The sequence below is a fragment of the Podarcis bocagei genome (assembly GCF_964188305.1).
Source record: "Podarcis bocagei genome assembly, chromosome: 13".
In the NCBI taxonomy this organism is placed as follows: Eukaryota; Metazoa; Chordata; class Lepidosauria; order Squamata; family Lacertidae; genus Podarcis; species Podarcis bocagei.
This window is the reverse complement of record NC_138138.1, coordinates 37,262,070-37,276,655: the sequence shown is the minus strand read 5'-3', so window position 1 is coordinate 37,276,655 and position 14,586 is coordinate 37,262,070. Positions and strand designations below refer to the sequence as shown.

Here is a 14,586-nt window from a genome sequence, read left to right as displayed (position 1 = left end):
ATGACAGCAAGATCTCCCATCCTTACTGGTTAAAATAGTAAAAATTAACTACCTCACTAGGGCTCTTAGGAGGATGAAGAAGAGGAGGTCTTAAGCACTTTGAAGACAATGAATTTTTTCCAAGTGATAATCATGTATTTTATTTTAGTTCATTTTTTGTAAAAATGGGAGGGGAGACAATAAACACATTTTTTTAAAAAAAAATCTGAATGGTGTAGAAAGTTTTTATGTGCTTGCCTAAAGTGGAAAGAACGCATCCTGGACTCACGAGTTTTGGAAACGAAACGGGGTAATCACCCAGATGAGAAAACCTAGAACAAAACCATTCACTTACCCACCAACTCTTCAACTTCTGTATTGGCATTCTGCCAGCTTTTGAAGATGCACTTTTTTACATAAAAAATTCTTCGATTGCTTGACCTGAGTCTCCTGTATTGTTTAGCTGTTTTAATTTCACATTTTAATCATGGAGGTTTATATTTTAATAGGGTTGTTTTATGGTCTCTTTTTAATTATACTGTATTTTAAGGCCCCATCTGCACTGCACATTTAAAGCAATATCATACCATTTTAAACAGTCATAGCTTTCCCCCAAATAATTTTGGGGGCTGAAGTTTGTTGTTTGGTGCTAGGAGTTGTTAAGAGCCCCCTCTTCCTCTCGCAGAGCTACCATTCTCAGTTCCACGGAACGAGGGGTGACTTTAAAGCACTCTGGGAATATGTGTTCTGGAAGGGGAATTGGGGTGTCCTAACAACCTTCAGCTCCCTTAACAAACTACTCTTCCCAGGATTCTTTGGGGGATGCCATGACTGTTTGAAGTGATATGATACTGCTTTAAATGCAGACGTTATAGAATTAGTTTTAAATATTTTGGTTTAGAAGCCATGTAAGCATTAAGCAGTAGAAAATATATAAATTTGACACACACATATAACGACGACAACAACGACATTGTCAGAGGGAGTGACCACAACCCACCCACCCATAGTTTGACAGGAGACAGAGGGACTGAGGTTTTATGAAGAGGGTTGCTATATTTTCAGGGCAGTATTGTTGTACATGTTGGCAGCCAGAAACTCAACATGTGAAGTTGCCTTCTCCATCTGCACTTCTGATGCAGCAGTGGCTGTTCTTGGGGGCATGGAGGGGCATGGAGTGGCAACCAGAAATTCTAGCATGTACCTAGTCAATGAGGAGCTAATGCTCTGTTTCTCCAGGACATTAGTTAATTGGCTTGAAAGAAGTAATTAAGGGAGCGCTGGAGTAATTGATTTTGCTGCATGGACTGCTCATTACCACAGAAGATGCTGGCTGTTCAACGCAGCTATCCCCCCCCCCCCAACAGAGCAGAGACACAGCTGCCTCTGGGGTGGGAACAGCTGTTAAAACAGGAACTGTGCCTTGGTCTCCTTGTGCACTCTTTATTCTGTTTATGCAGACATCCTTTTCCACAGCAGCATTCACGGTCAGCCTCAGTTGGAGCAAAGATATGCCAAAGATCCTTTTCAAAGGGTTAAACACAACCACAAAATAGCCCTATTTAGATAGTATATATACTGCCCATCATGGAGATCTGGCTGTGTGTGTGTGTTTTAAAAAGGAGGGTACTCCTACAATTAATAGGCAGGGTTTTTTATCTCATGGCCATGAGCACATTCAGTGGCTGATTTCTGCAAATCAAGCTATTCCTAAAGGAACAGGTGCAAGTCAGGGCATTCCACCCCCAGCCCACCTCACCCCTGATCAGATGGTCATGCTGGAAGTTCTCTTTGCAAACAGATACAATCAATCTACCCACATGCCATTTGAACAGAGTTAGAGGAACAGAACAGAAACCTGGGTAAGGTGCAGTGGCGTAGCGTGGGTTGTCAGCACCCGGGGCAAGGCAAGTAATTTGCGCCCCCTAACCCGTGGATTTGTGCCCCCTAACCCCCAGATGTTGCGCCCAGTGTGGCCGCCCCCCCTGCACCCCCCACGCTACGCCACTGGAAAGGTGCAAAAGTGGGAACGAGGCTGCAGAATCTAGTCTCTGACCAGGAGGCCCAACTCCTTTGGGTGGGTTCTCCGACTCGAATCATTTTAAAGCACTGTGGACACAAGGACTGGCTGATTTCACAGGATGGTTGTGAGGATAAAAGCTGCAGGGGACAAGCCCCATAAGCTCGTCAATTTATTGGAGAAATCAGGTGGGGTAGTGCTTTTTTTTAGATGATAATCTTCGTCGGCCAACAGCATTAAAGCCCAATGAGGCATCACATTTTTAAGGCAGTCTTTTCTGACGTATTTATTTAACAAACAGATTCAGGATAAGAATTTCCATGGTCACTGATCAAAAGGCACATGTTAAATATAACAAAATCTTCACCGCCACATGTTCAGCTTCAAGGTCCAGCTGACCTTGAGCATATTTGCATGACAAACAGGCCTATGGTGTTATCTAGGAACTCCTTGGGGCTAAGCTGTAGAACCTGTTTTCAGTATTAAGGCCTAGAACATGTAAAGCAATATTAAGGACTGGGTTGCCACCGTTCTTCTGACTATGCTCCTATGCCTTTAGCTCCATGGCAAACAGGGTTATTCACTGGTCCAGTGGGCCAGATCCTTTTCTCCCCTAGTCTTCAAAGGACCAAATTTGATAGGCAGGTGGGTGCACTACCCACCTGTCAAATGCCTGATGTCACAATTACATCACGGGGCTTCAAAGCACTGCTTATCTTCAGGCTCAAGATGGGCAGCGACTTCAAACTTGCTTTCTACAAGGACTGGCTGTGTGAATCTGGATCTCACAGCCGATCCAGCGATGCCTCTGCCTGCCCCACAATTGACATCACAAATGGGGTCAGGTTTGGGACAGGTGGGTTTAGTTTGGGGAAAACAGCCTTGCAGGCCATAATTGAGTTGTGGGCCAGAGGTCCCCTTCCTCCTGTCCTACGTGGGAACATAAAAGTACAGTGGTACCTCGGGTTAAGTACTTAATTCGTTCTGGAGGTCCGTTCTTAACCTGAAACTGTTCTTAACCTGTGGTACCACTTTAGCTAATGGGGCCTCCTGCTGCCGCCGCACCGCCGGAGCATGATTTCTGTTCTCATCCTGAGGTAAAGTTCTTAACCCGAGGTACTATTTCTGGGTTAGCGGAGTCTGTAACCTGAAGCGTATGCAACCTGAAGCATATGTAACCCGAGGTACCACTGTACTGGAAAAGCTTCAGCTGTTGCCTTTCTGCTTGCTAAACAATTGTCAGAGACTAGTGTGCTGTGTGTGTGTGTGTGTGTGTGTGTGTGTGTGTGTGTGTGTGTGGAGAAGAATCCCCTTCATCCCTGGGGCATATCTAGATTTGCTAAGTCTTTAAATGTGCCACAGGGCTCTTACTGTTTTGGTTAAGACAGATAAAAACATAGTCGCTATCCTGCGGACGTTCTGTCTTTTTGAAAGGATGGCTTGAGTAAAATCAACACTGGAGCTGCAGCTGTTCTTATCAGCCCACCTTATCAACTACCGGGTAACCACTGAAGTCATTTGTGCTTTTCTTGCTGACTCCAACTAGTCTTCCAAGCTGGGATTCAGCTCTCTGTGGCTCTTCTGTGTGTATCCAAGTTCAGCTCCACCACTAAGCACCAGGTTGATGCCAGTGCAGAAGGTGGCCTCCGAAGCGAGGTACAGAGCAGCTGCAGCACATTCTGCTGGGGTCCCCATTCTTCCCAAAAGCTGCAAATACAGTTGAGAGGGAAATCAGTATTTTGCACCTTATATTATGAGTGTGCACAGCCCATTCCTCCTACCTGGTGCTTTTACTTCATACTCTTAGCGTTCAGTTTAAAGAAGACACAAGTTTCTAGCCCCTGAGACTCAGTTAAAAAAAACACCAAAACAAGTTTCTAGTCCATAAATCTATGAGATCTCAAAAGTTAAGAGGTCAGGCTAAGAAGCTGATTAGTGAGACGTCCAATGCTTTGCATGACACTTTGGCTTTTCCCATAACCAAACAGAAAAATTGGCAGCCACGCCAGGGGTGGGTGGTCTTCGGCCTGCCGCATGTTGCTGAACTACAACTCCCATCAGGCCCAGCAAGCATGGCCAATGGCTAGGGGTGATGGGAGTGGTAGTTTAGCTACACCTGGAGTGCCACAGGTTCCTGACACCGGATCTATGCAGAAGTAGCTCATATATACAAATGTCATTAATTTGCACACTTTCGGGAGGTTGCAGGATCAGGGCTTCCTTGGTGCAGAGGTCTGGCCATATTCCCCCCCCCCCCAGTGTTGGCTATGTGATAGGAATTTTGAGGTCTTAGATATATGTTAAATGTTCGTAAGGTTTGTACCAACCAAGCACATACATAGATCAGCACAGGAAGACCGACCTGGAACCATTTTGATTCCCTAACTGTCCCAAACTGACCAAATGTTTTCTCTGCAAGGTCAAAGGAAAATGGAAAAGCCTCCCCGTTGTCTTTTCCTTCACAAATCCTGTCTTAAGGGTATGTCTGTGTTTTAATAGGGTGTGAGCCTGTAACACGGCCCAGGAACTAAGTATTTATCATTACGAAAGACTGGCCAGGCTACCCCAGCAATCCAATCAAATAACCTGCGAGACAGGAGATAAACAACGACAGGAGAAAAACAACATTCAAATTTCTGTTTAGACCGCCTTTTCTGTGATGCAGGTGTAATGTATCTGAGGGGTGGTCTTAGGTTACACCCCTTCTGTGATGTATGTATGATGTTTCTGGGGGTGGTCTTCATCTACAGGGTGGCAATTTCAAAAGTCTTTATAAGGCCTTGCACGCCAATTTTCTGGGTTCCTCTTCCTCTCCTGCGGGTGAGGGGAGCACCCTGTTGCAACAGATCAATAAAGATCAAGCTTACTAGTTGCTTTGCTTCTCAATATTCTCTGGTTGGCCTCTGTTATTCTCTCCTACCAATAGGGAACCTATGTAAGGACTCTATATGGGCTCTGGGATACCCCATAAGGGAAAAGGGCAATTTTTGTTTACAACAGCTACACAGCCCCCCCCCCCTTTGTAGGATGGAACCTTTTCCCTTTAGCTACACCAGGCCTGTTTCCTCACAATGCACTTGCCTGAGCATCTATGCCTTCCTGGATCGTTGCTTCTGGGTCAGCTGTCTGGCTTGCAAGCTTCTCCCACATAGGAGTCCAGATATTGCCAGGTGAGATGCTGGAATTCAAATAGTTGGGGGTTTCTTTTTTTAAAAAAAGAGGGGGGTGGAGGGGTAGAAAGCAAGGAAAATAGAGCAGATCCATTTCAAAATTAGTGAGGAAAGATATCCCCTCTTTGTTATTTCCAGAAGTAGAAACTCCCATATCGACTTTAAATTTGATTCACAGAGAGCCAGTGGTTAGATTAGGACCTGGAAGACCAGGGTTCAAATCCCCACGCAGCCATGAAGCTCGCTGGGTGACCTTGGGCCAGTCGCCAGTTCTCAACCTAACCTTCCTCACAGGGTTGTTGTGAGAATAAAATGGGGAGGGGGGGAGACCACGTACACTACCATGAGCTCCTTGGAAGACAAAGGTGGTATATAAAGTAATTTATAATTATAATTCACAGTGAGATCTTATGCTTGGTTGCTAATGTCCTGCCAATAAATAAGTTGTGCTCCAGCTACATCCATTCCTGGAGACTGCAGATATGGCCAGGGTAACACCTGCCTTTGTTAAATCATGTCTAGATTTCAATCGTTCTAGCATCCCTGTACACACTGGGTTGACATCCTCACTGAGGCATCCACCATTATCCACTATTTCCTGGTCAAGCCACCTGCCAGTTCAGATGTGAAGTTAGGATACAGTGGTGCCTCGCAAGACAAAAAGAATCCGTTCTGTGATTCTCTTTGTCTAGCGGTTTTTTCGTCTTGCGAAGCAAGCCCATTGAAGGATTAGCGGATTAGCGCTATTAGCGGCTTTTAGCGGCTTATCTGCTGATCGGATCAGCTGATAAGCGGATTAGCGGCTTAGAAAAAGGGGGGGGGAGGAAAAAAAAACCAGCAGGAACTCGCAAGACATTGTTGTCTTGCGAAGCAAGCCCATAGGAAATTCTTTTTGCGAAGCACCTCCAAAACGGAAAACTCTTTCGTCTAGCGAGTTTTTCGTCTTGCGAGGCATTCATCTTGCGGGGCACCACTGTATATTTTGCCCCAATGTGTGCATCACATCACACTTGCTAACACTGAACCACATTTGCCATTTGCCCATTCACCAAGTCCGGAGGGATCCTTTTAGAACTTTGTGTGCAAAATCCTTTTGGAGCTCCTCTACACTTCCCATACTTTTGTTTGAAAAGGTGTCCAAAACAAACACCCTGCACACATGGAAGCAGGAAAGCTGATCGCCCTGGAAGGCCTCGTGCACAACAGAGCTTCACTGCCAGCTGCCACTACAGTACCTGTTGACTCGGACACCATGTTTGCTCTCGTCGATGGCCATAGCTTTTGTCATCGCAGTAACAGCACCCTGCAAAGTCAGAGGCATTAATAGGGAGGGTTACCAACGGACCAGAGGGGAGGAGGAAATGGCACAGCCTCTGACAGCATCTTGCTGTACAGAAAACAATCTGAAGCTTTTCTTGGCATGTAAATTGACAATGTCCCTTGCGTTCCTCTGGCAAATGGCACGAAAGGAGGAGTCGACAATTAAAAGTTGGCAACCCAAATAACAGGCCAATGATTTCTTACTGCTTTGCTCCCATCTTGGGTGACTTTTTTATTTTAATGATGTTGCAAATAAGTAATCCCACTGAATTACAACAACCACAAGAGGCTAATCCAAAACTGAATAGGTTGAAAGACAGAAGAGCCCTTAGTTAAATTATGGAATTCTGTTTTTTAAAAAAACGAAAAAACTGCACTGGTCATTTGTGTTCCAGGGAGGTTTAAGCCTGGTGTAATAAAGCTAGTCAATTTGTTTTGGACATGGTAAGCAAATACACACACACACACACACACACACACACACACACACAGGTTTAGACAGAATTGCCAACTGACCAGGGTGGGGAAAGCTGACTTGCTCCTGTGTCGTTAAACAGCAGCTGGATATGTGGAAATCAGAAAGTGGATTTTCAATGGCACAAAGGCAGGCACTATCATTTGGGATTATCCCTTGTGATTAAGAGCACAGAAGCAGATGCTTGTAAACAAAAGTTGGTGGCCCAATCTTTACAACCAGAAGGGGAGGGTGGGAAGGATGGGCACCTGAATCCAAGTTCTAGGTGTTGCTCTGGATTACCTTGGTTGCAACATATGGCACCGCATACTTCTGTCCAATGAGCCCAACAAGGCTGGCGATGTTGATGATGTTCCCTTTCGTTTTGCGGAGGTGAGGCAAGGCGGCCTGCTCGCAAGAGGAAAGATCCCAACAGATGAAGCTGCCTTGAATGGAGCCAGACCATTGATCTATCTAGCACAGTATAGTCTACTCCAGAAGTTGCTCAGCTGGGACCCACCCTTAACCCAAACATGCATTTAGGAACCCACTTCCGAACTGTTCTCATTATGTGTTTGTTTGCTGGTAAGTGCTGCTGTTGCAACCCACTTTAGATCATCTTAGATCCCCACATTGTAGAGTCCATGACCCACCAGCTTAAGATTAATGGTCTTGACTCCAGGAGTAAACAATGTCACCTCCAGATTTTGTGGACTCAACCCCAGCAAGCAACAGGCACAGATGATGGGAGTTGTAGTCCATCGACATCTGGAGGACACGCTTGGTCTCCTATGACTGAAGGACTTTCCCAGGAGGCCTACCCAATATTACCAGGCAGAGGGCCTTCTCGGTAGTGGCACCCGCCCTGTGGAACGCTCTCCCATCAGATGTCAAGGAAATAAAAAACTACCTTACTTTTAGAAGACATATGAAGGCAGTCCTGCTTAGGGAAGTTTTTAATGTTTGAAGTTTTATTCTGTTTTTAGTCCTCTGTTGGGAGCCACTCAGAGTGGCTGGGGAAACCCAGCCAGATGGGCAGGGTATAAATAATAAATTATTATTATATTATAATTATTACTTCAACAGGAGAGGCCAGGGATTAAAGCTGGTTTCTTTGAGAGTGGTTTAACAATCAAGCCCTCTTTCCAGGGAGCGCTGGGAACTGTAGGAGGGGAAGATGAGTCTCCTAACGACTCTCAGCACCTGTAACAACTTGCAGTTCCCATGATTCTTTGGGGGAAGCCATGACTGTCTAAAGTGGCATCACAGGGCTTTAAATGTATGGTGGAGAAGTGCCCATGTGTCCCTGCCTTCTACCCCTACCAGTCCTAAGGAGTATAGCCACCGCTAGAGAAACAGTGATATAAAAAGACAAGATTTCATGCAAGGTGGAAAGAGACCCCCCCCCCCAAAAAAAAATATCTCTGCAATTTCAGAACATTCAGTACAGATAATTCTCAGCCAGATGGACCAGTGGCCTGGCTTGGTATAAAGGCAGTATCCCAAGTACAAAACTGGAATCGCTCACCTTGGTGGCTAAGAAGCAGCTCACCACATTGAGGTCCATGAGGCTGCGGAACTCCTGTGCAGACACGTCATCTATGGTTTGGTCAGGAGGATCTGTTTGCAAGAAGACTCAACATTCATTGTCGTTCCTAAACCATCTTAGAGGGGATGTAAATATTACAGATCCAATATCAGATATGAAAATGAGAGTTGTGTGTCCCTCCCCCCAATGAAAAGTATCCTAATTCGTTTTGCTTCCTTTCCAATAAGGGCTTAGGTTTTGCTCCTTGACATAAAAGGTACAACACCTGCAAGGATATTCATGGGTCAGAGCTTAATCCCAGAAACGAAAGGCAGTTTGTGGAACAGAGCAGCTAGGAGACAAAAAGTTCCCATAGGCTGAACCCTCCTCACTCCTTTCCAAGAGCAGCCTTAAGCAAGCAACTCCCTCCCTCCCTCAACCTCAGTCCTCCATCTGCAAAATGGGGATAATAGTAAGCCTTGGAGCTGATGGAATAACTCATATGAAGTGCTTAGAATGCCCTACACCAGGGAAGGGCATGCATTCACTCAGTGGTAATCTGTTGGAGGCCAGAGTTGGTGAAAAGCTGGGCCACCACTCCCTTTTCCCCTGTAACTCCTCTACGCTCTCTTTCTGCTATCCTGTTGCCAGGGGTCTGAATGCAGTTTGCAGAGGGCTTTGCCCCCCCCTTCCCATGTCTCCCTGCCCCCTCCATCTCAATAGGCTTCCACCAACTTTCAAGAAAACAGCCCATAAGTTCTCCTCCCCAGTCCTAAACTGTCAAAGAAACACAGACATTCACTGTGATTGGTTTTAATAAATAATAATAATAATAATTTTTTATTTATATCCCGCCCTCCCCAGTCGAAGCCGAGCTCAGGGTGGCTAACAACAATAAAATAATACAACATTCTAAAACCATTTCATTATAAAATTAATTCAAATCAAATTGATGGCAACTATTGGGCTAGAGTTCTGTGAAGATTGCCAAAGGAAGGAGCCAGGCTGTGTCCTGGCCAAAGGCCTGGTGGAACAGCTCTGTCTTGCAGGCCCTGCAGAAAGATGTCAAGTCCCGCAGGGCCCTAGTCTCTTGTGACAGAGCGTTCCACCAGATTGGAGCCACAGCCGAAAAAGCCCTGGTTCTGGTTGAGGCCAGCCTAACCTCTCTGTGGCCTGGGACCAGTAGCGTAGCGTGGGGGGTGCAGGGGGGGCCGGCCGCACCGGCCGCAACATCTGGGGGTTAGGGTTAGGGGGTGCAAATCCACAGGTTAGGGGGCGCAAATTACTTGCCTTGCCCCGGGTGCTGACAACCCACGCTACGCCACTGCCTGGGACCTCCAAGATGTTTTTGTTTGAAGACCGTAAGTTCCTCCGTGGGACATACCAGGAGAGGCGGTCCTGTAGGTACGAGGGTCCTAGGCCGTATAGGGCTTTAAAGGTTAAAACCAGCACCTTAAACCTGATCCTGTACTCCACCGGGAGCCAGTGCAGCTGGTATAGCACCGGGTGAATGTGATCTCGCAGTGAGGACCCCGTAAGGAGTCTTGCTGCGGCATTCTGCACCCGCTGGAGTTTCTGGGTCAGTCTCAAGGGCAGCCCCACGTAGAGCGAGTTACAATAATCCAATAATTCTCTTTGGCTTTGTAAAAAGACAACCACAAAGCTGTCTTTCCTCCGAGGTTCCCAGTCCTCGTGGCCATATTGTCATCGTTGATTAATCAAAGAAGGCCCCACCTCCCAGGAGACAACCATCCCGATTCTTCCCACGCCCCCCAAAATTTTGGAAACAACTCACGGCCTCCAGCATTGTTCACCAGGCAGTCAAGCTGTCCGTAAAGTTCTACGGTCACAGAAACCAAAGTCTGCAAGGAGGGGCATGAATATAATTGCCGCGGGAAAAAGAACAAAAAAAAACTTTACAATTTTAGAACATTCAGCTACTTGAACGAGAGTGAGGAGCTATGCCGCTATAGCCATAAATCTCATAACTGTGTAGAGTAATATTTATAGCTAATGAAAACACATAGATGTTTAAAATCAGAGATCATCAACTAATGGTTATGGAAAGATGTGTTCTTAGTTGCCTGCATAAGCCTGGTGGAATAGACCAGTTTTCAGCAGGTATTTAAAGGCTGAAACAGAAGGTGCTTTATATTAAATTACTTTATTTGGCAATTGCTTCTCTAACTATTGGAAATGTGTTTGCTCTATTCAGCAGTCACATTCGGGTGACTTCTGCCTTTCATTTTTATCACATTTGTTACTATAAGGGTAAGCTTTTAAACACAGTGTAGCATGCATTAGTGCAGTATTTATTTAAGACATGTATCAACATTGGCTTTAATGTTACAGCGCTTTGGGTCACTTTGGTGAGGAAAGCACTTAGCAAATAACAGGGAAATTATTCTGGATCTGTGGGAAAAGGTCAGACACAGACAGCAAGAGGAATGTCCCTAAAGGCAGAAAATTTAAATAACAGAGAGCTGGAATTTGGGGGAGGGCTTTCGCAACCTGTTCAGCAAAGGAAAAGCTGGTCTTGGAGGTGCCTGAGAAACTTCCCCAATTTAATACTCTTCTTCCTCCACAGTTTCAGCTTACCTTAATGTCTGTTTCACGAAGGACATCGCAGACCTCAAAGTGACCTTCCCCAGGCCCTGCAGAATCATTCAGCTCCTTTTCAATAACTTTTCCCCTTTCCCCTGCAGGAAAATATAAAAGCTCAGTCACAACTTAGCAGAGTTACTGTGGAGCAGAAGAGAAAGGAAGGACACACAGAGAACAAAGTTCTCCCCAGCCAGTGGACCCACAAAGTCCTATGAAGCCACTTCAAACTGCCACAGCTTCTCCCAAAGCACCCTGAGAAACATTATTTGTTATGGGTGCCAAGAATTGTTAGGAGGTGCCCCCCCCCATTCCCCTCCCAGAGCTACAATTCCCAGAGCTCCCTGAGAAGAGGGACTGACTGTCAAACCACTATGGAAACTGTAACTCTGTGATGGGACTGGGGGTCTCCCAGCAACTCTGAGTGGCTGGTGTTGCAACTGGCCCAGACTGTAACAAGAGCGAAGAAAGGCTGCCCTAGTGGCATGACCCAGGTTTTAAATCCTCGCACAAAAAGGCCACCGCACAAGTTGCTAGTTTTCAGGACCAAACACACACCTTTTTCCTAAATGAAGAAAATCTCCAGGAGGAAAGAAAGAGAGCAGGGCTGTATATTGTCGCTTGGAGTGCAGTGTGTATGTTTGCTTTTGCAGCAAGTATGCAGGCAAAATTAGGTTCCCCCCTTTTCCTGGCAGGGCTCTTTATACAATTTGACACCTACTTGACAGACAGAAATTCAAAGGTGCAGCTTCATCACTGCATCTTTTGTAAGACTGCACCTGCAGAATATCTACCTCTGCCACAAAACGGGACTGTTTTTTCCAGCCATGCTTTTCTTTCTCAACTTTCTTGGGACATTTTGCTGCCCTCTGCTGTCTTAACCTTGCATATCTCCTTTGCATTAGCCAAACCGATTTGGATACATGTACAGTATTGGGAGTGAGAGACCGAGGGGGCCCTTTAACAATGAGTGGGGGTAATGAAAGATTTCCAAGCCTCACCTTCAGATCCTGGGGCACAGAAGACTACTTTGGCTCCATGGCGAACTGGGAAGGAAAGTTAGGGGAAGAAATGAATGCAGGGTAAAATATCCCAGAGGTCCAATTCTGAGACATGCACGCAACTCACTTGCTCAGGAGCATAGAAATCATCCCAGAGTCAGACCCTTGGGTCCATTGTTTATAGCAGAGGTTCTCAAACTTTTTTTCTCTGGGCCAGACTTACAGAATAAAAATTTGTTCACGCCACATCAATTTTTTAATTTACAAGAAATACATTGGGGGGAAAAAGAAACAACTCCTAGCAGTGCATAATTTATAACATAGAATAAAATACTTTAGGACATGGGGCATCTAGAAAGTATAAATTCAGCTGCAAAAAAAATATGACTCATCCCCAAAATATAATTATAAACAAGCCTCTTTGATATGTACCTTAAGTATGTATAATACAAGCCTAATGAGAGGAGTGAGCTTGCTTTTGCCAGGTAATCTTCTCATTTATATCAGGTCTAATTTGAGACAAATAAACTATCATCTCCTCATCAACACAAATAAATCTTTCTCTTTTCTGATCTTTCAAATTTGTCAGAGTTGAAAATCCCTGTCACAACAATATGTTGCGGAGAACTGTAGAAGTGTAACCAATGCTCTTGAAAAGACACTATTTCTGGTTGTGTACCCCAAAAATAATATTTTGATACTATACTATGCTATACTATGCAGTTGTACCTTGGTTTTCGAACAGCTTAGTTCACAAACAACTTGGAATTCGAACGCCACAAACCCGGAAGTAGGTGTTCAAATTTGCTAACTTTTCCTCGGAAGCCAAACGTCCAGTGCGGCTTCCACAGCTTACGATTGGCTGCAGGATGCTCCTGCAGCCAATCGGAAGCTGCGCTTTAGTTTCCAAACATTTCTGAAGTCGAACTGACTTCTGGAATGCATTCTGTTCGAAAGCCAAGATACGACTGTATTACACTATACTGAAATGCTTCAACGTTTCTTTGTCCTTGCATCTTCCTGTCACACTTGTCATTCTCCCCGCCACACCCTTTGAGAACCACTGACCTACACCAGCTGACAGACAGGGGTCTTTCCAAGCCTGAACTGGGAAGACAGAAACTGGACCTTCCGCATGCATCACAAACGCCTTCAAGTACTGCACTACTGATGACTGGCCACGAAATATATGAACCTATTTGGAACTCAGATTCCTGTCTTTCTGCATCCTGCCAGAGACTCCCTGCCTTTAGTGACAAGCAGATATTCAACATATGCCTATCCCCAAAAAGGGGATGCGAAAGAAGGTCAGTTGCATGCCTACCTGTCACAAACTCTTAATTTAATCACTCCTTTTGTTCCCTGTTTGCATTCCACACTTACTTCCCCTCCAGCAAAAAGCCTACCAACCTTTAGAGAAGCTGCAAGTGAATATTAATACTAAAGCTGTTAGGGCACATATGTACAGAAATCCTGCCAGAAAAAGATGTCCACCTTGTTCTTTGAAATATGCGTATTTTGTCAGCCCAACATGTGAGAGGGCAAAATTAGGAGGAAGATTCTCTACCTAAAGCCACAAAGGCAGAACTTTGTGCCTTTAACACAGGGGTGGAGAGGCCCCCACCAGTAATGACCAGGGATAATGGAAAATGTAGTTCTGTGACATCTGGAGGGGCTACAGATTCCTCTTTTCCACTTTAAGAGCTTCACGGCAAAGTCAGCATGCCCTGCATTTCCTGGTAGGGAGACTGAAATTGCTTCAATAACACGTTCCCCTTTCCCCCACCTCCCCATTTCTGAAAAAGAAGAGCTCATGTCCGGGCACCAGTTCCTGTTTTCAGTTCAAGGGCTCAACACTGACCCATGCAGTAAAAAAACAACAACATTACAGAGAAGGGTAATGTTCTTTGCCCTGCCTCAACTATGTTGTTCTTTGCCCTGCCTCAACTATGTCCCAAAAGTTTCGGTTTTGCAATAACGTCAGCATCGCCTCTGAACTCGTGCAGAGAACATTCCTATCAGAAGCAACTTCATCCAGTCCCTCTCCGATCTCAACACATACAGATTGGGGAACAAGGTTTCCAGGCCAGCCTTCCTGGCATATTTGAGCCCCGGCACTTATTTGTAGAAACTCCTTTGCCCCAAACCCCAACCGCCCCCCGGTTCCCTCCACCCTCACCAAATTCTCTCACGATGCCTTCGCCAATACCCCGCGTGCCCCCCGTTACTATGACGACCTTGCCCGGGTACCGCAGCCCAGTTGCCATTCCAGATGTTGCCGCGGCTCCTCCAAATCACGAACATCCAGCTGAACTTTGGACGCGGACGCTGCAACATGTGTTTTCGCCCATTGCGCATGCTCTGTGTCTCCGGGCATGCTGGGAAATGCAGTCCTTGCCCCTGCGTTTCGTTTTCGTGTTCGGTGCAGCGCGATCCTGCGCAAGCTTACTCAAACTCCTAAATAAGCGTTCATTTCCTATGTTTGTGTGTGGGGGGGGTGTGCGTTTAAGGTT

The 14,586-nt window shown here is 45.7% G+C and overlaps 1 protein-coding gene across 5 annotated transcripts; it reads right to left on the bottom strand.

Annotated features, from left to right (window-relative positions):
- Positions 1-2,258: 2,258 nt before the first annotated feature.
- HSD17B14 (hydroxysteroid 17-beta dehydrogenase 14) lies at positions 2,259-14,465 on the bottom strand. Of its 5 annotated transcripts, none has more exons than XM_081168336.1 (9): positions 14,324-14,465; positions 12,074-12,118; positions 11,070-11,170; positions 10,267-10,333; positions 8,472-8,563; positions 7,247-7,351; positions 6,405-6,472; positions 5,081-5,177; positions 2,259-3,706 (listed from the first exon to the last, which is right to left on the bottom strand). In XM_081168336.1, the coding sequence occupies exons 1-9, from the start codon at positions 14,448-14,450 to the stop codon at positions 3,542-3,544; spliced, it is 867 nt and encodes a 288-aa protein (XP_081024462.1). In that variant the 5' UTR covers positions 14,451-14,465; the 3' UTR covers positions 2,259-3,541. The 5 variants fall into 5 exon arrangements, with proteins under 5 accessions (XP_081024462.1, XP_081024463.1, XP_081024464.1 ...); XM_081168337.1 differs by having other exon boundaries at positions 14,311-14,446; XM_081168338.1 differs by having other exon boundaries at positions 14,253-14,422.
- Between the last annotated feature and the right edge of the window lie 121 nt (positions 14,466-14,586).